This window comes from Tachypleus tridentatus, unplaced genomic scaffold (genome assembly GCF_004210375.1).
Source record: "Tachypleus tridentatus isolate NWPU-2018 unplaced genomic scaffold, ASM421037v1 Hic_cluster_1, whole genome shotgun sequence".
In the NCBI taxonomy this organism is placed as follows: Eukaryota; Metazoa; Arthropoda; class Merostomata; order Xiphosura; family Limulidae; genus Tachypleus; species Tachypleus tridentatus.
Window position 1 is genome coordinate 32,884,608 of NW_027467777.1, and position 25,377 is coordinate 32,909,984.

At 32.1% G+C, this 25,377-nt stretch overlaps 1 protein-coding gene across 1 annotated transcript in view; it reads right to left on the bottom strand.

Moving 5' to 3' along the window:
* The window catches only part of LOC143241666 (uncharacterized), a 50,128-nt gene extending 24,757 nt beyond the window's left edge, over positions 1-25,371 (bottom strand). Inside the window, exons 1-2 of the mRNA XM_076484895.1 lie at positions 24,548-25,371; positions 23,446-23,537 (exon numbers count right to left, since the gene is read on the bottom strand). Of these exons, the coding sequence (XP_076341010.1) occupies positions 23,446-23,537; positions 24,548-24,676 (221 nt within the window). The 5' untranslated portion in view covers positions 24,677-25,371. The remainder of the gene's footprint in view (positions 1-23,445; positions 23,538-24,547) is intronic.
* Positions 25,372-25,377: the final 6 nt, after the last annotated feature.

Below are 25,377 nucleotides of genomic sequence, written 5' to 3' on the forward strand. Positions count from 1 at the left end.
CATTCGCATTCAACGTTTTTAACATGCTACAAACAGTAAAGGTTTATTAATGAGTCAAGTCCTGTTGTGAGCTAACAATGACAAATATATAAGCAGAACGATTTGTTTTATTAGTTATTTAGGGTTTATGAAAATGACGTCAAAATAGACAAGTTTGTACACCTGTCTGTGTAATATGTCCAAACAACTGCCCGTGTTCATTTCACAGCCACGTATCACACGACTCAAAACAGTTACATACAGACCGTGTCCATTCATAGACACGTGGTTTCTTTGTAGTTTAAAAGATGGTTTAGCCCGACACGTCAATTGCAAGAAGAGTATAAGAAAAAATAGCGACTCGACCACAACTCTCATCAAAGAGTCTGATTATTGTCAAATGTAAATACAGCGCCGCGTGCCATTTCTGACGAACATGACAAGTATCCTGTACCCGTTAGTCTTAAGGCTGAGTCAAACATTCAATACGCAATGTGCTTTATTTTTCTTTTTTTGAGAATCATGTGACATTATTTAAGCAGTTGTCCTAGGAATTTGTAGAACTGTGTAACCTTTCTTTTCAAATTTCTAGTGATTCATGTTTAACAAATCCATTCAGGAAAGTATATAAGTAATGCATCGCTCAGAGTTGTCTATCACTTCGATAACCAACAATTCCAACACCAGATAAACGTGAAATACAGCAGCCAGTTATGAAGAAAGTACAAGTTTTATTCATAGTGGTAACCCTGATCTCAGTGGTGGCTTCTCGCAGACAAGGTGGTGGTGGTGGCCAAGGAATGGCTGGAGGTGGTGGTGGTAGTAGAGGAGGTAGTCAAGGAATGACTGGAGGTGGTGGTGGTAGAAGAGGAGGTGGCCAAGGAATGACTGGAGGTGGTGGTCAAGGAATGACTGGAGGTGGTGGTAGAGGTGGTGGCCAAGGAATGACTGGAGGTGGTGGTAGAGGAGGTGGCTAAGGAATGACCGGAGGTGGTCCTAATTTTCCAACTGGCGGAGAGATTGGAAACTGAGGTGAGTCTAACTAGAAATTATATTACAATGTGAAAAAATAAAGAAAACGAACAAGTAATAATTATTTTAAAACGCATAACGTATCTCAAGTTAAACTTACACGAAGATTTGGTAAAAATGATAAGGAACAAAATACAGGTTCTGGACGAACACGAAACGATTCTTGTGTTATCGCAGTTGTCGCGTATTTTCGTCGCATGTTCACAGAAATTCCAATATTAAACTTAGACTCGAAATATTCCCTACTCCAGTTCTCCCTAGAAATGAAACGTGCATGCGAAACTTATTCCAACCAGCTTTTCTTACTTGGATTCGAAACGTTTCCTAACTCGGTTTCCATGTTTGAAAAGAAGTGAGTTTAAAACTGTTCCCAACTTGGAAATAAAAACTTGGATTCGATACCTTTCCTGAACTGGTTCTCCCATCAAATTATCATAAACATAACTTTTACCCAGCTATTAACAGGACACATAATACAATTAGAACACAATAACATCCAGTGATCGCTGAAATACTGGAAAGAATAATTAAAAAGAACGTAAGACTGACTCTAATAAATCAATCACAAGTTACATAATCTCCTTGAAATAAATCCTTCGGTTTCAATGTGGATAAGAAACATTCTAATGGAATGACACTGAAATCATATGGGATTCGAACCAAGAATTGGCCAGACACTTTATCGACCTAAGATGTGGCATTTGAGAAGTGGTATATTAACTGTATTAGAATCTGGATGGTAAGCAGAATTAGAGATTCGAGTCCTGCATTGGTCTCGCCGATCACTTCTCCTAAAGCAAACCAAAACATGTTAGTGTCCCTACAGCCAGTTCAAAGTTATTTAGAGTTGCACCCTCTAAAGTCAAATGAAATTGAACTTATGAAAATATGTGTAGGCCCGGAATAGTCAGGTGGTTAAGAAGCTCGACTCGTAATCGTAGGGTCACAGGTTCGAGTCCCGTCATACCAAACATATTCGCCCTTTCACATTATAATGTGACAGTCAATCCCACTATTCGTTGATAAAAGAGTAACCCAAGAGTGGCGGTGGGTGGTGATAACAAGATGCCTTCCCTGTGGTCTTACACTACTACATAGTCCTCGTGTAACTTCGCGCGACATTAAAAACAAACAATGGAGATATGTACTTCATATGTTTAAAATGATGCTTCATACCCTGAAAATTGCTGTTTGATACCTCTTAGTTAACGTGCTGAAACAAGAAAAAATGAGTTCTAAATATATGTATGCAAGAATTGCTTCTGTATCAGTAAGTTGTTCTTTCTTTTATTAAAAGTACTGATCTTTATTTATTGTTTATTAAAAGTACTGACCTTACCTTATTTATTATTTATTAAAAGTACTGACCTTATTTTGTTTATTAAAAGTACTGACCTTACCTTATTTATTATTTAGTACAAGTACTGATCTTTATTTATTGTTTATTAAAAGTACTGACCTTACTTTATTTATTATTTACTAAAAGTACTGACCTTATTTTATTTATTAAAAGTACTGACCTTACTTTATTTATTTATTCCAAAATCTCAGAAATGAAAAAAGAAGACCGAAGAACAGAGAATAAAACTACACAAAGAAGTCTGGGACGAGTATTTTATTTTAATTCGTGTAACGTGTGGAAATTTGTACTCGACAGAACAATAAAAGTTTAAAACATATCAAATCTGTCTTTCTTCCTCTCTTAAAAAAGAAAATATAAAGTTTGTTTGTTTATAAACTTTACATGAACGACACTTTGTGCACGTGAGAGTCACGCTTTTTTAGTTTAAAGCGCTAAGCCAAATTCACTTATAACGACCTTGTACTCGCACATAAGTAATTCGGTAGATCTTAAGCCTAACATTTTTGATTCAGCTTTTATTCCGTAAAACATATTTATTTATCTTGAGTTAATATTGCAATATAATGATTAAATAAACATTTTAACGCTGTAGGTATTGTGAACATTAACTAACTTATCGAGTTCTTCTTAGGGCTACTCTTTCACCAACGAATAGTGAGATTGACCGATACATTATGACACACAACGGCTGAAATGGCGAGAATGTTTGGTGCGACAGGGATTCGAACCCGCGACCCTCAAATTGCGAGTTTAATACCATAAACACTAGGCCTTCTTTAATGTAGAGTGTCAATCTTTATAGTAATCATTGACCACTTTCTTGTTTTAAAATATAGCACACAACATTTCGTTAGGGCTTCGAGTACCATTGCCAAACATATGATACAGTAAATTAAAAGATTTGTAGCGAAAGTAAGGTTCTTCACATCCAGACGCCATTTTATGAAGAAAAAAAGGCCAGAGAAATGTTTAAGTAGTGATCATAAATAGTAGGATAAGGGAAAAGTAAAAACAAGCATTGAAAAACACACTAAACGTGGTAGGAAATTTATTTGAAGAAGTGTAAAATAAAACAACGTGATAGTTACTTCTCTTTCCGACAGGGAGCGTTCACGACAGTAATTCTCCTGAAACCTAGTACGTGAGTAAGATTTAAAATTGTGGTTATTTTTGATTTCGTGGATTTGATTTCTTGCAGTCATATCTCAGATGTGTTTTGAGGTAAGCGCTTGTATGTAATGCAGCTGTAAGTTTGTTTCTTTTATCCACTTTACTGGAGTATTTGTAGGTGAGATAAGTAAGGTTATGCGGATAATTTATGAGAGTGAATTCTGGCAACTTTAGGCCTAGTATATTTGCTCTATTTTTTATGATATTTTTTGACGTGTTGAATATTAAATAAAAGCCTTATACTATGATAAGCTACACAAGTGTTTTATATATTTTCATCGGTGTTTCCGGGATGTAGCCAACATGTTTGCCAGTAATTAATCTGATATAATTAATCCATTTGCTAACTGGTTTGATTTGTTTTTAAATTTCGCGCAAAGCTACTCAAGGATTATCTGCGCTAACCGTCCCTAATTTAGCAGTGTAAGACTGGAGGGAAGGCAGCCAGTCATCACTGTCAACCACCAACACTTGGGCTACTCTTTTACCAACGAATAGTGTGATTGACTGTAACATTATAACGCCTTGTTTGATTTACAAATCAAACGCCTTAACCAACCTGGCCATGCCGGGCCTTCATTTGCTTACTGAGAAGTGTAATATTATCTAATATCATTTGCTTACTGAGGGATGTATGTTTATCTAATATCATTTTGTTACTGAGTGATGTATGTTTAATATCATTTGGTTACTGAGGAGTGTATGTTTATCTAATATAATTTGCTGACTGAGAGATGTATGTTTATCCAATATCATTTGCTTACTGAGGGATGTATGTTTATCTAATATCATTTGGTTACTGAGGAGTGTATGTTTATCTAATATTATTTGCTTACTGAGGAGTGTATGTTTATCTAATATCATTTGCTTACTGAGGGGTGTATGCTTATCTAATATAATTTGCTGACTGAGAGATGTATGTTTATCCAATATCATTTGCTTACTGAGGAGTGTATGTTTATCTAATATAATTTGCTTACTGAGGGGTGTATGCTTATCTAATATAATTTGCTTACTGAGGGATTATGTTTATCCATTATCATTTGCTTACTGAGGAGTTTATGTTTATCTAATACCATTTGCTTACTGAGGGATGTATGCTTATCTAATATCATTTGCTTACTGAGGATGTATGTTTATCTAATATCATTTGCTTACTGAGGGATGTATGTTTATCTAATATCATTTGCTTACTGAGGGATGTATGTTTATCTAATATCATTTGCTTACTGAGGGATATATGTTTATCTAATATCATTTGGTTACTAAGGGGTGTGTGTTTATCTAATATCATTTGCTCACTGAGGGATGTATGTTTATCTAATATCATTTGGTTACTGAGGAGTGTATGTTTATCTAATATCATTTGGTTACTGAGGGATGTATGCTTATCTAATATCATTTGCTTACTGAGGGGTGTATGTTTATCTAATATCATTTGCTTACTGAGGGGTGTATGTTTATCTAATATCATTTGCTTACTGAGGGATATATGTTTATCTAATATCATTTGCTTACTGAGGGGTGTATGTTTATCTAATATCATTTGCTTACTGAGGGATATATGTTTAATATCATTTGCTTACTGAGGGGTGTATGTTTATCTAATATCATTTGCTTACTGAGGGGTGTATGTTTATCTAATATCATTTGGTTACTGAGGGATGTATGTTTATCTAATATCATTTGCTTACTGAGGGATATATGTTTATCTAATATCATTTGCTTACTGAGGGGTGTATGTTTATCTAATATCATTTGCTTACTGAGGGATATATGTTTATCTAATATCATTTGCTTACTGAGGGGTGTATGTTTATCTAATATCATTTGCTTACTGAGGGGTGTATGTTTATCTAATATCATTTGGTTACTGAGGAGTGTATGTTTATCTAATATCATTTGCTTACTGAGGGATGTATGTTTATCTAATATCATTTGCTTACTGAGGGTGTATGTTTATCTAATATCATTTGCTTACTGAGGGGTGTATGTTTATCTAAAATCATTTGCTTACTGAGGGGTGTATGTTTATCTAATATCATTTGCTTACTGAGGGATGTATGTTTATCTAATATCATTTGCTTACTGAGGGATGAATGTGTATCTAATATCATTTGCTTTCAGAGGGGTTTATGTTTATCTAATATCATTTGCTTACTGAGGGATGTATGTTTATCTAATATCATTTGCTTACTGAGAAATGTATGTTTATCTAATATCATTTGCTTACTGAGGGGTGTATGTTTATCTAATATCATTTGCTTACTGAGGGATGTATGCTTATCTAATATCATTTGGTTACTGAGGAGTGTATGTTTATCTAATATCATTTGGTTACTGAGGGATGTATGTTTATCTAATATCATTTGCTTACTGAGGGATATATGCTTATCTAATATCATTTGCTTACTGAGGGGTGTATGTTTATCTAATATCATTTGCTTACTGAGGGGTGTATGTTTATCTAATATCATTTGCTTATTGAGGGATATATGTTTATCTAATATCATTTGCTTACTGAGGGGTGTATGTTTATCTAATATCATTTGCTTACTGAGGGATATATGTTTAATATCATTTGCTTACTGAGGGGTGTATGTTTATCTAATATCATTTGCTTACTGAGGGGTGTATGTTTATCTAATATCATTTGGTTACTGAGGGATGTATGTTTATCTAATATCATTTGCTTACTGAGGAGTGTATGTTTATCTAATATCATTTGCTTACTGAGGGGTGTATGCTTATCTAATATAATTTGCTTACTGAGGGATTATGTTTATCCATTATCATTTGCTGACTGAGGGATGTATGTTTATCTAATATCATTTGCTTACTGAGGATGTATGTTTATCTAATATCATTTGCTGACTGAGGGATGTATGTTTATCTAATATCATTTGCTTACTGAGGGATGTATGTTTATCTAATATCATTTGCTTACTGAGGGATATATGTTTATCTAATATCATTTGGTTACTAAGGGGTGTGTGTTTATCTAATATCATTTGCTTACTGAGGGATGTATGTTTATCTAATATCATTTGGTTACTGAGGAGTGTATGTTTATCTAATATCATTTGGTTACTGAGGGATGTATGTTTATCTAATATCATTTGCTTACTGAGGGATATATGCTTATCTAATATCATTTGCTTACTGAGGGGTGTATGTTTATCTAATATCATTTGCTTACTGAGGGGTGTATGTTTATCTAATATCATTTGCTTACTGAGGGATATATGTTTATCTAATATCATTTGCTTACTGAGGGGTGTATGTTTATCTAATATCATTTGCTTACTGAGGGATATATGTTTAATATCATTTGCTTACTGAGGGGTGTATGTTTATCTAATATCATTTGCTTACTGAGGGGTGTATGTTTATCTAATATCATTTGCTTACTGAGGGATGTATGTTTATCTAATATCATTTGCTTACTGAGGGGTGTATGTTTATCTAATATCATTTGCTTACTGAGGGATGTATGTTTAATATCATTTGCTTACTGAGGGGTGTATGTTTATCTAATATCATTTGCTTACTGAGGGTGTATGTTTATCTAATATCATTTGCTTACTGAGGGGTGTATGTTTATCTAATATCATTTGGTTACTGAGGAGTGTATGTTTATCTAATATCATTTGCTTACTGAGGGATGTATGTTTATCTAATATCATTTGCTTACTGAGGGGTGTATGTTTATCTAATATCATTTGCTTACTGAGGGGTGTATGTTTATCTAAAATCATTTGCTTACTGAGGGGTGTATGTTTATCTAATATCATTTGCTTACTGAGGGATGTATGTTTATCTAATATCATTTGCTTACTGAGGGATGAATGTGTATCTAATATCATTTGCTTTCAGAGGGGTTTATGTTTATCTAATATCATTTGCTTACTGAGGGATGTATGTTTATCTAATATCATTTGCTTACTGAGAAATGTATGTTTATCTAATATCATTTGCTTACTGAGGGGTGTATGTTTATCTAATATCATTTGCTTACTGAGGGATGTATGTTTATCTAATATCATTTGGTTACTGAGGAGTGTATGTTTATCTAATATCATTTGGTTACTGAGGGATGTATGTTTATCTAATATCATTTGCTTACTGAGGGATATATGTTTATCTAATATCATTTGCTTACTGAGGGGTGTATGTTTATCTAATATCATTTGCTTACTGAGGGGTGTATGTTTATCTAATATCATTTGCTTACTGAGGGATATATGTTTATCTAATATCATTTGCTTACTGAGGGGTGTATGTTTATCTAATATCATTTGCTTACTGAGGGATATATGTTTAATATCATTTGCTTACTGAGGGGGTGTATGTTTATCTAATATCATTTGCTTACTGAGGGTGTATGTTTATCTAATATCATTTGGTTACTGAGGGATGTATGTTTATCTAATATCATTTGCTTACTGAGGAGTGTATGTTTATCTAATATCATTTGCTTACTGAGGGGTGTATGTTTATCTAATATAATTTGCTTACTGAGGGATGTATGTTTATCTAATATCATTTGCTTACTGAGGAGTTTATGTTTATCTAATATCATTTGCTTACTGAGGGATGTATGCTTATCTAATATCATTTGCTTACTGAGGATGTATGTTTATCTAATATCATTTGCTGACTGAGGGATGTATGTTTATCTAATATCATTTGCTTACTGAGGGATGTATGTTTATCTAATATCATTTGCTTACTGAGGGATGTATGTTTATCTAATATCATTTGCTTACTGAGGGGTGTATGTTTATCTAATATCATTTGCTTACTGAGGGATGTATGTTTATCTAATATCATTTGCTTACTGAGGAGTGTATGTTTATCTAATATCATTTGCTTACTGAGGGATGTATGTTTATCTAAAATGATTTGCTTTCTGAGGGATGTATGTTTATCTAATATCATTTGCTTACTGAGGGGTGTATGTTTATCTAATATCATTTGCTTACTGAGGGATGTATGTTTATCTAATATCATTTGCTTACTGAGGGATGTATGTTTATCTAATATCATTTGCTTACTGAGGGGTGTATGTTTATCTAATATCATTTGCTTACTGAGGGATGTATGTTTAATATCATTTGCTTACTGAGGGATGTATGTTTATCTAATATCATTTGCTTACTGAGGGGTGTATGTTTATCTAATATCATTTGCTTACTGAGGGATGTATGTTTATCTAATATCATTTGCTTACTGAGGGATGTATGTTTATCTAATATCATTTGCTTACTGAGGGGTGTATGTTTATCTAATATCATTTGCTTACTGAGGGATGTATGTTTATCTAATATCATTTGCTTACTGAGGGGTGTATGTTTATCTAATATCATTTGCTTACTGAGGGATGTATGTTTATCTAATATCATTTGCTTACTGAGGGATGTATGTTTATCTAATATCATTTGCTTACTGAGGGATGTATGTTTATCTAATATCATTTGCTTACTGAGGGGTGTATGTTTATCTAATATCATTTGCTTACTGAGGGATGTATGTTTATCTAATATCATTTGCTTACTGAGGGGTGTATGTTTATCTAATATCATTTGCTTACTGAGGGATGTATGTTTATCTAATATCATTTGCTTACTGAGGGATGTATGTTTATCTAATATCATTTGCTTACTGAGGGGTGTATGTTTATCTAATATCATTTGCTTACTGAGGAGTGTATGTTTATCTAATATCATTTGCTTACTGAGGGATGTATGTTTATCTAATATCATTTGCTTACTGAGGGGTGTATGTTTATCTAATATCATTTGCTTACTGAGGGGTGTATGTTTATCTAATATCATTTGCTTACTGAGGGGTGTATGTTTATCTAATATCATTTGCTTACTGAGGGTGTATGTTTATCTAATATCATTTGCTTACTGAGGGAGGATGTATGTTTATCTAATATCATTTGCTTACTGAGGGGTGTATGTTTATCTAATATCATTTGCTTACTGAGGGATGTATGTTTATCTAATATCATTTGCTTACTGAGGGATGTATGTTTATCTAATATCATTTGCTTACTGAGGGATGTATGTTTATCTAATATCATTTGCTTACTGAGGGATGTATGTTTATCTAATATCATTTGCTTACTGAGGGATGTAGATGTATGTTTATCTAATATCATTTGCTTACTGAGGAGTGTATGTTTATCTAATATCATTTGCTTACTGAGGGATGTATGTTTATCTAATATCATTTGCTTTCTGAGGGATGTATGTTTATCTAATATCATTTGCTTACTGAGGGATGTATGTTTATCTAATATCATTTGCTTACTGAGGGATGTATGTTTATCTAATATCATTTGCTTACTGAGGGATGTATGTTTATCTAATATCATTTGCTTTCTGAGGGGTGTATGTTTATCTAATATCATTTGCTTACTGAGGGATGTATGTTTATCTAATATCATTTGCTTACTGAGGGATGTATGTTTATCTAATATAATTTGCTTGACTGAGGGTGTTATGTTTATCTAATATCATTTGCTTACTGAGGGATGTATGTTTATCTAATATCATTTGCTTACTGAGGGATGTATGTTTATCTAATATCATTTGCTTACTGAGGGATGTATGTTTATCTAATATCATTTGCTTACTGAGGGGTGTATGTTTATCTAATATCATTTGCTTACTGAGGGGTGTATGTTTATCTAATATCATTTGCTTACTGAGGAGTGTATGTTTATCTAATATCATTTGCTTACTGAGGAGTGTATGTTTATCTAATATCATTTGCTTACTGAGGGATGTATGTTTATCTAATATCATTTGCTTACTGAGGAGTGTATGTTTATCTAATATCATTTGCTTACTGAGGGATGTATGTTTATCTAATATCATTTGCTTACTGAGGAGTGTATGTTTATCTAATATCATTTGCTTACTGAGGGATGTATGTTTATCTAATATCATTTGCTTACTGAGGGGTGTATGTTTATCTAATATCATTTGCTTACTGAGGGGTGTATGTTTATCTAATATCATTTGCTTACTGAGGGATGTATGTTTATCTAATATCATTTGCTTACTGAGGGATGTATGTTTATCTAATATCATTTGCTTACTGAGGGATGTATGTTTATCTAATATCATTTGCTTACTGAGGGGTGTATGTTTATCTAATATCATTTGCTTACTGAGGGATGTATGTTTATCTAATATCATTTGCTTACTGAGGGATGTATGTTTATCTAATATCATTTGCTTACTGAGGGATGTATGTTTATCTAATATCATTTGCTTACTGAGGGGTGTATGTTTATCTAATATCATTTGCTTACTGAGGGATGTATGTTTATCTAATATCATTTGCTTACTGAGGGGTGTATGTTTATCTAATATCATTTGCTTACTGAGGGGTGTATGTTTATCTAATATCATTTGCTTACTGAGGAGTGTATGTTTATCTAATATCATTTGCTTACTGAGGGATGTATGTTTATCTAATATCATTTGCTTACTGAGGGATGTATGTTTATCTAATATCATTTGCTTACTGAGGGGTGTATGTTTATCTAATATCATTTGCTTACTGAGGGTGTATGTTTATCTAATATCATTTGCTTACTGAGGGATGTATGTTTATCTAATATCATTTGCTTACTGAGGGATGTATGTTTATCTAATATCATTTGCTTACTGAGGGATGTATGTTTATCTAATATCATTTGCTTACTGAGGGATGTATGTTTATCTAATATCATTTGCTTACTGAGGATGTATGTTTATCTAATATCATTTGTATGAGGGATGTATGTTTATCTAATATCATTTGCTTACTGAGGGGTGTATGTTTATCTAATATCATTTGCTGAGGGATGTATTACTGAGGGATGTATGTTTATCTAATATCATTTGCTTACTGAGGGGATGTATGTTTATCTAATATCATTTGCTTACTGAGGGATGTATGTTTATCTAATATCATTTGCTTACTGAGGGATGTATGTTTATCTAATATCATTTGCTTACTGAGGGGTGTATGTTTATCTAATATCATTTGCTTACTGAGGGATGTATGTTTATCTAATATGATTTGCTTACTGAGGGATGTATGTTTATCTAATATCATTTGCTTACTGAGGGATGTATGTTTATCTAATATCATTTGCTTACTGAGGGATGTATGTTTATCTAATATCATTTGCTTACTGAGGGGTGTATGTTTATCTAATATCATTTGCTTACTGAGGGGTGTATGTTTATCTAATATCATTTGCTTACTGAGGGATGTATGTTTATCTAATATCATTTGCTTACTGAGGGGTGTATGTTTATCTAATATCATTTGCTTACTGAGGGTATGTATGTTTATCTAATATCATTTGCTTACTGAGGGATTTGTATGTTTATCTAATATCATTTGCTTACTGAGGGTGTATGTTTATCTAATATCATTTGCTTACTGAGGGATGTATGTTTATCTAATATCATTTGCTTACTGAGGGGTGTATGGATGTATGTTTATCTAATATCATTTGCTTACTGAGGGATGTATGTTTATCTAATATCATTTGCTTACTGAGGGATGTATGTTTATCTAATATCATTTGCTTACTGAGGGATGTATGTTTATCTAATATCATTTGCTTACTGAGGGGTGTATGTTTATCTAATATCATTTGCTTACTGAGGGATGTATGTTTATCTAATATCATTTGCTTACTGAGGAGTGTATGTTTATCTAATATCATTTGCTTACTGAGGGATGTATGTTTATCTAATATCATTTGCTTACTGAGGGATGTATGTTTATCTAATATCATTTGCTTACTGAGGGGTGTATGTTTATCTAATATCATTTGCTTACTGAGGGGTGTATGTTTATCTAATATCATTTGCTTACTGAGGGATGTATGTTTATCTAATATCATTTGCTTACTGAGGGATGTATGTTTATCTAATATCATTTGCTTACTGAGGGATGTATGTTTATCTAATATCATTTGCTTACTGAGGGATGTATGTTTATCTAATATCATTTGCTTACTGAGGGATGTATGTTTATCTAATATCATTTGCTTACTGAGGGATGTATGTTTATCTAATATCATTTGCTTACTGAGGGATGTATGTTTATCTAATATCATTTGCTTACTGAGGGATGTATGTTTATCTAATATCATTTGCTTACTGAGGGATGTATGTTTATCTAATATCATTTGCTTACTGATTTGCTTACTGGGTGTATGTTTATCTAATATCATTTGCTTACTGAGGGATGTATGTTTATCTAATATCATTTGCTTACTGAGGGATGTATGTTTATCTAATATCATTTGCTTACTGAGGGATGTATGTTTATCTAATATCATTTGCTTACTGAGGGATGTATGTTTATCTAATATCATTTGCTTACTGAGGGATGTATGTTTATCTAATATCATTTGCTTACTGAGGGATGTATGTTTATCTAATATCATTTGCTTACTGAGGGATGTATGTTTATCTAATATCATTTGCTTACTGAGGGATGTATGTTTATCTAATATCATTTGCTTACTGAGGGATGTATGTTTATCTAATATCATTTGCTTACTGAGGGTATGTATGTTTATCTAATATCATTTGCTTACTGAGGGATGTATGTTTATCTAATATCATTTGCTTACTGAGGGATGTATGTTTATCTAATATCATTTGCTTACTGAGTGTATGTTTATCTAATATCATTTGCTTACTGAATGTATGTTTATCTAATATCATTTGCTTACTGAGGGATGTATGTTTATCTAATATCATTTGCTTACTGAGGGATGTATGTTTATCTAATATCATTTGCTTACTGAGGGATGTATGTTTATCTAATATCATTTGCTTACTGAGGGGTGTATGTTTATCTAATATCATTTGCTTATGTATGTTTATCTAATATCATTTGCTTACTGAGGGATGTATGTTTATCTAATATCATTTGCTTACTGAGGGATGTATGTTTATCTAATATCATTTGCTTACTGAGGGATGTATGTTTATCTAATATCATTTGCTTACTGAGGGATGTATGTTTATCTAATATCATTTGCTTACTGAGGGATGTATGTTTATCTAATATCATTTGCTTACTGAGGGGTGTATGTTTATCTAATATCATTTGCTTACTGAGGGATGTATGTTTATCTAATATCATTTGCTTACTGAGGGATGTATGTTTATCTAATATCATTTGCTTACTGAGGGATGTATGTTTATCTAATATCATTTGCTTACTGAGGGGTGTATGTTTATCTAATATCATTTGCTTACTGAGGGATGTATGTTTATCTAATATCATTTGCTTACTGAGGGATGTATGTTTATCTAATATCATTTGCTTACTGAGGGATGTATGTTTATCTAATATCATTTGCTTACTGAGGGATGTATGTTTATCTAATATCATTTGCTTACTGAGGGATGTATGTTTATCTAATATCATTTGCTTACTGAGGGATGTATGTTTATCTAATATCATTTGCTTACTGAGGGGTGTATGTTTATCTAATATCATTTGCTTACTGAGGGATGTATGTTTATCTAATATCATTTGCTTACTGAGGGATGTATGTTTATCTAATATCATTTGCTTACTGAGGGGTGTATGTTTATCTAATATCATTTGCTTACTGTTATGTTTATCTAATATCATTTGCTTACTGAGGGATGTATGTTTATCTAATATCATTTGCTTACTGAGGGGTGTATGTTTATCTAATATCATTTGCTTACTGAGGGATGTATGTTTATCTAATATGTATGTTTATCTAATATCATTTGCTTACTGAGGGGTGTATGTTTATCTAATATCATTTGCTTACTGAGGGATGTATGTTTATCTAATATCATTTGCTTACTGAGGGATGTATGTTTATCTAATATCATTTGCTTACTGAGGGATGTATGTTTATCTAATATCATTTGCTTACTGAGGGATGTATGTTTATCTAATATCATTTGCTTACTGACTGAGGATGTATGTTTATCTAATATCATTTGCTTACTGAGGGTGTATGTTTATCTAATATCATTTGCTTACTGAGGGATGTATGTTTATCTAATATCATTTGCTTACTGAGGGATGTATGTTTATCTAATATCATTTGCTTACTGAGGGTGTATGTTTATCTAATATCATTTGCTTACTGAGGGATGTATGTTTATCTAATATCATTTGCTTACTGAGGATGTATGTTTATCTAATATCATTTGCTTACTGAGGGATGTATGTTTATCTAATATCATTTGCTTACTGAGGGATGTATGTTTATCTAATATCATTTGCTTACTGAGGGATGTATGTTTATCTAATATCATTTGCTTACTGAGGGATGTATGTTTATCTAATATCATTTGCTTACTGAGGGATGTATGTTTATCTAATATCATTTGCTTACTGAGGGTGTATGTTTATCTAATATCATTTGCTTACTGACTGAGGGATGTATGTTTATCTAATATCATTTGCTTACTGAGGGATGTATGTTTATCTAATATCATTTGCTTACTGAGGGGTGTATGTTTATCTAATATCATTTGCTTACTGAGGGATGTATGTTTATCTAATATCATTTGCTTACTGAGGGATGTATGTTTATCTAATATCATTTGCTTACTGAGGGGTGTATGTTTATCTAATATCATTTGCTTACTGAGGGATGTATGTTTATCTAATATCATTTGCTTACTGAGGGTGTATGTTTATCTAATATCATTTGCTTACTGAGGGATGTATGTTTATCTAATATCATTTGCTTACTGAGGGATGTATGTTTATCTAATATCATTTGCTTACTGAGGGATGTATGTTTATCTAATATCATTTGCTTACTGAGGGATGTATGTTTATCTAATATCATTTGCTTACTGAGGGATGTATGTTTATCTAATATCATTTGCTTACTGAGGGGTGTATGTTTATCTAATATCATTTGCTTACTGAGGGATGTATGTTTATCTAATATCATTTGCTTACTGAGGGATGTATGTTTATCTAATATCATTTGCTTACTGAGGGATGTATGTTTATCTAATATCATTTGCTTACTGAGGGATGTATGTTTATCTAATATCATTTGCTTACTGAGGGATGTATGTTTATCTAATATCATTTGCTTACTGAGGGATGTATGTTTATCTAATATCATTTGCTTACTGAGGGATGTATGTTTATCTAATATCATTTGCTTACTGAGGGGTGTATGTTTATCTAATATCATTTGCTTACTGAGGGATGTATGTTTATCTAATATCATTTGCTTACTGAGGGATGTATGTTTATCTAATATCATTTGCTTACTGAGGGGTGTATGTTTATCTAATATCATTTGCTTACTGTATGTTTATCTAATATCATTTGCTTACTGAGGGATGTATGTTTATCTAATATCATTTGCTTACTGAGGGATATATGTTTATCTAATATCATTTGCTTACTGAGGGGTGTATGTTTATCTAATATCATTTGCTTACTGAGGGATATATGTTTATCTAATATCATTTGCTTACTGAGGGATGTATGTTTATCTAATATCATTTGCTTACTGAGGGGTGTATGTTTATCTAATATCATTTGCTTACTGAGGGATGTATGTTTATCTAATATCATTTGCTTACTGAGGGATGTATGTTTATCTAATATCATTTGTTTACTGAGGGGTGTATGTTTATCTAATATCATTTGCTTTCTGAGGGATGTATGTTTATCTAATATCATTTGCTTACTGAGGGTGTATGTTTATCTAATATCATTTGCTTACTGAGGGATGTATGTTTATCTAATATCATTTGCTTACTGAGGGATGTATGTTTATCTAATATCATTTGCTTACTGAGGAGTGTATGTTTATCTAATATCATTTGCTTACTGAGGAGTGTATGTTTATCTAATATCATTTGCTTACTGAGGGATGTATGTTTATCTAATATCATTTGCTTACTGAGGGGTGTATGTTTATCTAATATCATTTGCTTACTGAGGGATGTATGTTTATCTAATATCATTTGCTTACTGAGGGATGTATGTTTATCTAATATCATTTGCTTACTGAGGGGTGTATGTTTATCTAATATCATTTGCTTACTGAGGGTGTATGTTTATCTAATATCATTTGCTTACTGAGGGATGTATGTTTATCTAATATCATTTGCTTACTGAGGGGTGTATGTTTATCTAATATCATTTGCTTACTGAGGGGTGTATGTTTATCTAATATCATTTGCTTACTGAGGGGTGTATGTTTATCTAATATCATTTGCTTACTGAGGGGTGTATGTTTATCTAATATCATTTGCTTACTGAGGGATGTAGATGTATGTTTATCTAATATCATTTGCTTACTGAGGGGTGTATGTTTATCTAATATCATTTGCTTACTGAGGGATGTATGTTTATCTAATATCATTTGCTTACTGAGGGATGTATGTTTATCTAATATCATTTGCTTTCAGAGGGGTTTATGTTTATCTAATATCATTTGCTTACTGAGGGATGTATGTTTATCTAATATCATTTGCTTAATGAGGGATGTAGATGTATGTTTATCTAATATCATTTGCTTACTGAGAAATGTATCTTTATCTAATATCATTTGCTTACTGAGGGATGCATGTGTATCTAATATAATTTGCTTTCAGAGGGGTTTATGTTTATCTAATATCATTTGCTTACTGAGGGATGTATGTTTATCTAATATCATTTGCTTACTGAGGGATGTATGTTTGTCTAATATCATTTGCTTACTGAGGGATGTATGTTTATCTAATATCATTTGCTTTCTGAGGGTGTATGTTTATCTAATATCATTTGCTTACTGAGGGATGTATGTTTATCTGATATCATTTGTTTACTGAGGGATGTATGTTTATCTAATATAATTTGTTGACTGAGGGATGTATGTTTATCTAATATAATTTGCTTACTGAGGGATGTATGTTTATCTAATATCACTTGCTTACTGAGGGATGTATGTCTATCTAATATCATTTGCTTACTGAGGAGTGTATGTTTATCTAATATCATTTGCTTACTGAGGGGTGTATGTTTATCTAATATCATTTGCTTACTGAGGGGTGTATGTTTATCTAATATCATTTGCTTACTGAGGGGTGTATGTTTATCTAATATCATTTGCTTACTGAGGAGTGTATGTTTATCTAATATCATTTGCTTACTGAGGAGTGTATGTTTATCTAATATCATTTGCTTACTGAGGGATGTATGTTTATCTAATATCATTTGCTTACTGAGGAGTGTATGTTTATCTAATATCATTTGCTTACTGAGGGATGTATGTTTATCTAATATCATTTGCTTTCTGAGGGATGTATGTTTATCTAATATCATTTGCTTACTGAGGGGTGTATGTTTATCTAATATCATTTGCTTACTGAGGAGTGTATGTTTATCTAATATCATTTGCTTACTGAAGAGTGTATGTTTATCTAATATCATTTGCTTACTGAGGGATGGATGTATGTTTATCTAATATCATTTGCTTACTGAGGGGTGTATGTTTATCTAATATCATTTGCTTACTGAGGGATGTATGTTTATCTAATATCATTTGCTTACTGAGGGATGTATGTTTATCTAATATCATTTGCTTACTGAGGGATGTATGTTTATCTAATATCATTTGCTTTCAGAGGGGTTTATGTTTATCTAATATCATTTGCTTACTGAGGGATGTATGTTTATCTAATATCATTTGTTTACTGAGGGATGTATGTTTATCTAATATAATTTGCTTACTGAGGGATGTATGTTTATCTAATATCATTTGCTTACTGAGGGATGTATGTTTATCTAATATCATTTGCTTACTGAGGGATGTATGTTTATCTAATATCATTTGCTTACTGAGGAGTGTATGTTTATCTAATATCATTTGCTTACTGAGGGGTGTATGTTTATCTAATATCATTTGCTTACTGAGGGGTGTATGTTTATCTAATATCATTTGCTTACTGAGGAGTGTATGTTTATCTAATATCATTTGCTTACTGAGGAGTGTATGTTTATCTAATATCATTTGCTTACTGAGGGATGTATGTTTATCTAATATCATTTGCTTACTGAGGAGTGTATGTTTATCTAATATCATTTGCTTACTGAGGGATGTATGTTTATCTAATATCATTTGCTTACTGAGGGATGTATGTTTATCTAATATCATTTGCTTTCTGAGGGATGTATGTTTATCTAATATCATTTGCTTACTGAGGAGTGTATGTTTATCTAATATCATTTGCTTACTGAGGGATGTATGTTTATCTAATATCATTTGGTTACTGAAGGGATATATGTTTATCTAATATCATTTGCTTACTGAGGAGTGTATGTTTATCTAATATCATTTGCTTACTGAGGGGTGTATGTTTATCTAATATCATTTGGTTACTGAGGAGTGTATGTTTATCTAATATCATTTGCTTACTGAGGGATGTATGTTTATCTAATATCATTTGGTTACTGAAGGGATATATGTTTATCTAATATTATTTGCTTACTGAGGAGTGTATGTTTATCTAATATCATTTGCTTACTGAGGGGTGTATGTTTATCTAATATCATTTGGTTACTGAGGGGTGTATGCTTATCTAATATAATTTGCTGACTGAGAGATGTATGTTTATCCAATATCATTTGCTTACTGAGGGATGTATGTTTATCTAATATCATTTGGTTACTGAGGAGTGTATGTTTATCTAATATTATTTGCTTACTGATGAGTGTATGTTTATCTAATATCATTTGCTTACTGAGGGGTGTATGCTTATCTAATATAATTTGCTTACTGAGGGATTATGTTTATCCATTATCATTTGCTTACTGAGGAGTTTATGTTTATCTAATACCATTTGCTTACTGAGGGATGTATGTTTATCTAATATCATTTGCTTACTGAGGATGTATGTTTATCTAATATCATTTGCTTACTGAGGGGTGTATGTTTATCTAATATCATTTGGTTACTGAGGAGTGTATGTTTATCTAATATCATTTGGTTACTGAGGGATGTATGTTTATCTAATATTATTTGCTTACTGAGGGGTGTATGTTTATCTAATATCATTTGCTTACTGAGGGGTGTATGTTTATCTAATATCATTTGCTTACTGAGGGGTGTATGTTTATCTAAAATCATTTGCTTACTGAGGGGTATATGTTTATCTAATATCATTTGCTTACTGAGGGATGTAGATGTATGTTTATCTAATATCATTTGCTTACTGAGGGGTGTATGTTTATCTAATATCATTTGCTTACTGAGGGATGTATGTTTATCTAATATCATTTGCTTACTGAGGGATGCATGTGTATCTAATATCATTTGCTTTCAGAGGGGTTTATGCTTATCTAATATCATTTGCTTACTGAGGGATGTATGTTTATCTAATATCATTTGCTTACTGAGGGATGTAGATGTATGTTTATCTAATATCATTTGCTTACTGAGGGATGTATGTTTATCTAATATCATTTGCTTACTGAGGGATGTATGTTTATCTAATATCATTTGCTTTCAGAGGGGTTTATGTTTATCTAATATCATTTGCTTACTGAGGGATGTATGTTTATCTGATATCATTTGTTTACTGAGGGATGTATGTGTATCTAATATAATTTGTTGACTGAGGGATGTATGTTTATCTAATATAATTTGCTTACTGAGGGATGTATGTTTATCTAATATCATTTGCTTACTGAGGGATGTATGTTTATCTAATATCATTTGCTTACTGAGGAGTGTATGTTTATCTAATATCATTTGCTTACTGAGGGGTGTATGTTTATCTAATATCATTTGCTTACTGAGGGGTGTGTGTTTATCTAATATCATTTGCTTACTGAGGAGTGTATGTTTATCTAATATCATTTGGTTACTGAGGAGTGTATGTTTATCTAATATCATTCGCTTACTGAGGGATGTATGTTTATCTAATATCATTTGGTTACTGAGGAGTGTATGTTTATCTAATATCATTTGCTTACTGAGGGATGTATGTTTATCTAATATCATTTGGTTACTGAAGGGATATATGTTTATCTAATATCATTTGCTTACTGAGGGGTGTATGTTTATCTAATATAATTTGCTTACTGAGGAGTGTATGTTTATCTAATATCATTTGCTTACTGAGGAGTGTATGTTTATCTAATATCATTTGCTTACTGAGGGATGTAGATGTATGTTTATCTAATATCATTTGCTTACTGAGGGGTGTATGTTTATCTAATATCATTTGCTTACTGAGGGATGTATGTTTATCTAATATCATTTGCTTACTGAGGGATGTATGTTTATCTAATATCATTTGCTTTCAGAGGGGTTTATGTTTATCTAATATCATTTGCTTACTGAGGGATGCATGTTTATCTGATATCATTTGTTTACTGAGGGATGTATGTGTATCTAATATAATTTGTTGACTGAGGGATGTATGTTTATCTAATATAATTTGCTTACTGAGGGATGTATGTTTATCTAATATCACTTGCTTCCTGAGGGATGTATGTCTATCTAATATCATTTGCTTACTGAGGAGTGTATGTTTATCTAATATCATTTGCTTACTGAGGGGTGTATGTTTATCTAATATCATTTGCTTACTGAGGGGTGTGTGTTTATCTAATATCATTTGCTTACTGAGGAGTGTATGTTTATCTAATATCATTTGGTTACTGAGGAGTGTATGTTTATCTAATATCATTTGCTTACTGAGGGATGTATGTTTATCTAATATCATTTGCTTACTGAGGAGTGTATGTTTATCTAATATCATTTGCTTACTGAGGGATGTATGTTTATCTAATATCATTTGGTTACTGAAGGGATATATGTTTATCTAATATCATTTGCTTACTGAGGGGTGTATGTTTATCTAATATCATTTGCTTACTGAGGGGTGTATGTTTATCTAATACCATTTGTATACTGAGGGGTGTATGTTTATCTAATATAATTTGCTTACTGAGGGGTGTATGTTTATCCATTATCATTTGCTTACTGAGGAGTGTATGTTTATCTAATATCATTTGCTTACTGAGGAGTGTATGTTTATCTAATATCATTTGCTTACTGAGGGATGTATGTTTATCTAATATCATTTGCTTACTGAGGGATGTATGCTTATCTAATATAATTTGCTTACTGAGGGATGTATGTTTATCTAATATCATTTGCTTTCTGAGGGATGTATGTTTATCTAATATAATTTTCATTTTTATTTTATTTTCTCCTAACTTTAGTTTAATTTTCTTGAGAGTTTTTACGTTTTTTCGAAGTTTATCGAACAAAGCAAAGAAAACAACAACAACATCAAATACACACACAAAATATCTATTGGACCAACTCTATAATTATATATATCTATAATTAGATTTGTTGGACTTTTGTCAGAGCAGTTGGTGGGTCTCTACATATGCTCCAGACGGCTATATGGTTGGCATATTTGGAGTAATAAGTGTATGTTAAACTGGGGAATGCCATCTAATCTACACATATTATGTATAGAAGTGGTCGATCCGATCTAATCTACACATATTATGTATAGAAGTGGTCGTTCCGATCTAATCTACACATATTATGTAGAGAAATGGTCGTTTCGATGTAATCTACACATATTATGTATATAAGTGGTCGTTCCGATCTAATCTACACATATTATGTATATAAGTGGTCGTTCCGATCTAATCTACACATAATATGTGTAGAAGTGGTCGTTCCGATCTAATCTACACATATTATGTGTAGAAGTGGTCGTTCCGATCTAATCTACACATATTATGTGTAGAAGTGGTCGTTCCGATCTAATCTACAAATATTATGTATATAAGTGGTCGTTCCGATCTAATCTACACATATGTATATAAGTGGTCGTTCCGATCTAATCTACACATATTATGTGTAGAAGTGGTCGTTGCGATCTAATCTACACATATTATGTGTAGAAGTGGTCGTTCCGATCTAATCTACACATATTATGTATATAAGTGGTCGTTCCGATCTAATCTACACATATTATGTGTAGAAGTGGTCGTTCCGATCTAATCTACACATATTATTTGTAGAAGTGGTCGTTGCGGTACTCCTGAGGTAATATTAAATACTTTAGAATCGTTGTTACTTACTTTGTCTTGGGCTGTTATATGGACTAGAAGGATAGATGCCCATCTGATTATGGTTTGATTGATATTTTAGTTTCTATTTTATAGTATTGCTCGATACACTATCAAATGTTTTTTGTTTTTTAATATTTAAGAATATCCCTATAGTAGTTTCACTGTTATTAAATGATACGTAGATTAATTTGGTTAATGTCGTGACCTGACTTGACCTTTACCTATATCGTGTCACCTGCTGATACAGTTTCTGAGATATTTAACCACTGTGTCTTTTGTCTATGTTACGTGTTCTGATGAAACATGTTGTACGTTACACTATTGAGAAAACTAATTTTCTTTCATTCTATTTTTCTGTTATTATATTATAGTAACATGTTTCCTCACTCATGTTTAGTTACTGTTATTTTCAAAGAGTATTTACTACCGTACTAACAATGGTTAAAATAAAAACAATAGGCTCAACGTCATTTTCAACTGGACTTTCATTTTTTATTTTATCTCAAGTTACCAGTACGCAATTATTTCCTCAAGTTCGATCTCATTTTATCTCTTGAAAATAATTGTCATGTTATGTCTTGGTTTATATCAATTATCTTTTAGAACTTAAATAAATATAACTTCCCTCTTCCCTCTTTTTGTTGTTGTCATTTTGTGCTCTCTTCGGTCTTGGTCTTCCTATCAACTAACATCAAACTCGTTCTAATAAACAAGTGTTTATGGCGCCATCTATTGACAAATAAACGTACCGTATTTCTGTTGATAGATGGTGTAGTAGCTCCGATTCCCTCAAACAAGAAATAGCTGATCTCCAGTGGTGGTTTTCTAACACCGATAAATTCTGGCAAGAAAAACTGATTTGTTATATTCTGAATACAGAAATAAGTTATATTCAAAAGCCAAGTATATAAATGAAACCTGTATACAAATCCCTAAGTTATGATAAGCAACCAATAATATAATATAACGTTTGTATACAAAACCGTATGCAATTATATAATATGAAAAATTTGTTTTATCTAGAACTACGACTTGTATGAAGTTGATATATAATATTTCTGGTTTGTTCAATACCCATTTTGAAACAAATTAAATAAGAAACTGTACAAACTATTGTTGTTGTTTTTTTGTCCTCAGCCAACACGTTTGCTCTCTAATGTTTTTAGAAAGGGTGCGAAATGATCATAATGTGTTTAAAATGTGAACTATATGTGATTGGTAAAGAATAAAGTGTGAGCTATACGTGATTGGTAGAAAATAAAATATGAATTATACGTGATTGGTAGAATAAAATGTGAGCTATACGTGATTGGTAGAATAAAATGTGAGCTATACGTGATTGGTAGAAAATAAAATATGAATTATACGTGATTGGTAGAATAAAATGTGAGCTATACGTGATTGGTAGAAAATAAAATATGAACTATACGTGATTGGTAGAAAATAAAATGTGGACTACACGTGACTGGTAGAATAAAATGTGAACTGTACGTGATTGGTAAAAAACAGAAGCTAAATAAGGTTAGTAGTGATAAAATACAAAATTATTAAAATATAGAATACCAACCATCATGCATTACGATTCATAAAATACAGAAAACTAATGAGACACAAGAAGAAGTAAAAATACAAAATAAAGTAAAAGTTTTATTTTAATATTTCTGTATCTATAGTTACGTAGTTTATTGGTTCGAATAATTTAAAGTATCACAATGTTGTTTTTTTATTTTATAATCTGCATATGAAAAAGGAAATGTTTCTGTGTACGTAACACTTTTACTCAGAGCTTTTAAAAAGACGATGGTCATTAAGCCTAAAAGCACTGAAAGTAAAGAATACGTGAAGACGTACATTATACAAAGCAGCTAGGTGATTAAAAGTGGCTATCAAGAAGGGTTGGCTGACTCCAGGGTGATCAAGGTCGTGACACACAGCTCCTAGTAACACCGCCATTATTTCTGATGGTTTCAGCTCCCTCATTATCTGGAAAAATCAATTGTAAAACGTTAGTTGTTTTACTTTAACAAAAGTTAATCAGACAAATTACCATTTAACTTGTTGTTTTCTGTTATTAAGCACAATGGGCTATCTGTGCTGTGCCCACCACGGGTATCGAAACCCGGATTTTAGTTTCGTGAGTCCGCAGACATGTCGCTGTGCTACTGGAGGCCTTTCGTATTATAATGTCGCGTTTGAAACGTTAATGTTTTGTTTTTGTTGTTTTTTGAATTTCGCGCAAAGCTACTCGAGGGCTATCTGCGCTAGTCGTCCCTAATTTAGCAGTGTAAGACTAGAGGGAAGACAGCTAGTCATCACCACCCACCGCCAACTCTTAGGCTACTCTTTTAACAACGAATAGTGGGATTGACCAATCTTTATAACGACCCAAGGGCTGAAAGAAATGTTGATTTATTTAAGTATTATTTAAGAAAAATAAAGATGTCGCTTTAGTCAAGTGGTGCGTGAAAATAGATTTTGTTTTCCCGAATGCATTTCAAAGATAAAATAAAAATATCGTTTGAGGCATCACAACTTTCTGTTATGAACCTCATTGTTATACATATCACGTGAGAACTATAAACCTCGATTCTTTGATAACGTGAGTTGAACGAGAAGAAATACTTTTTGTTGCTAGAGTTGACAAGTGACCGATGTAACGTCATACAGCAACAAAACTATTG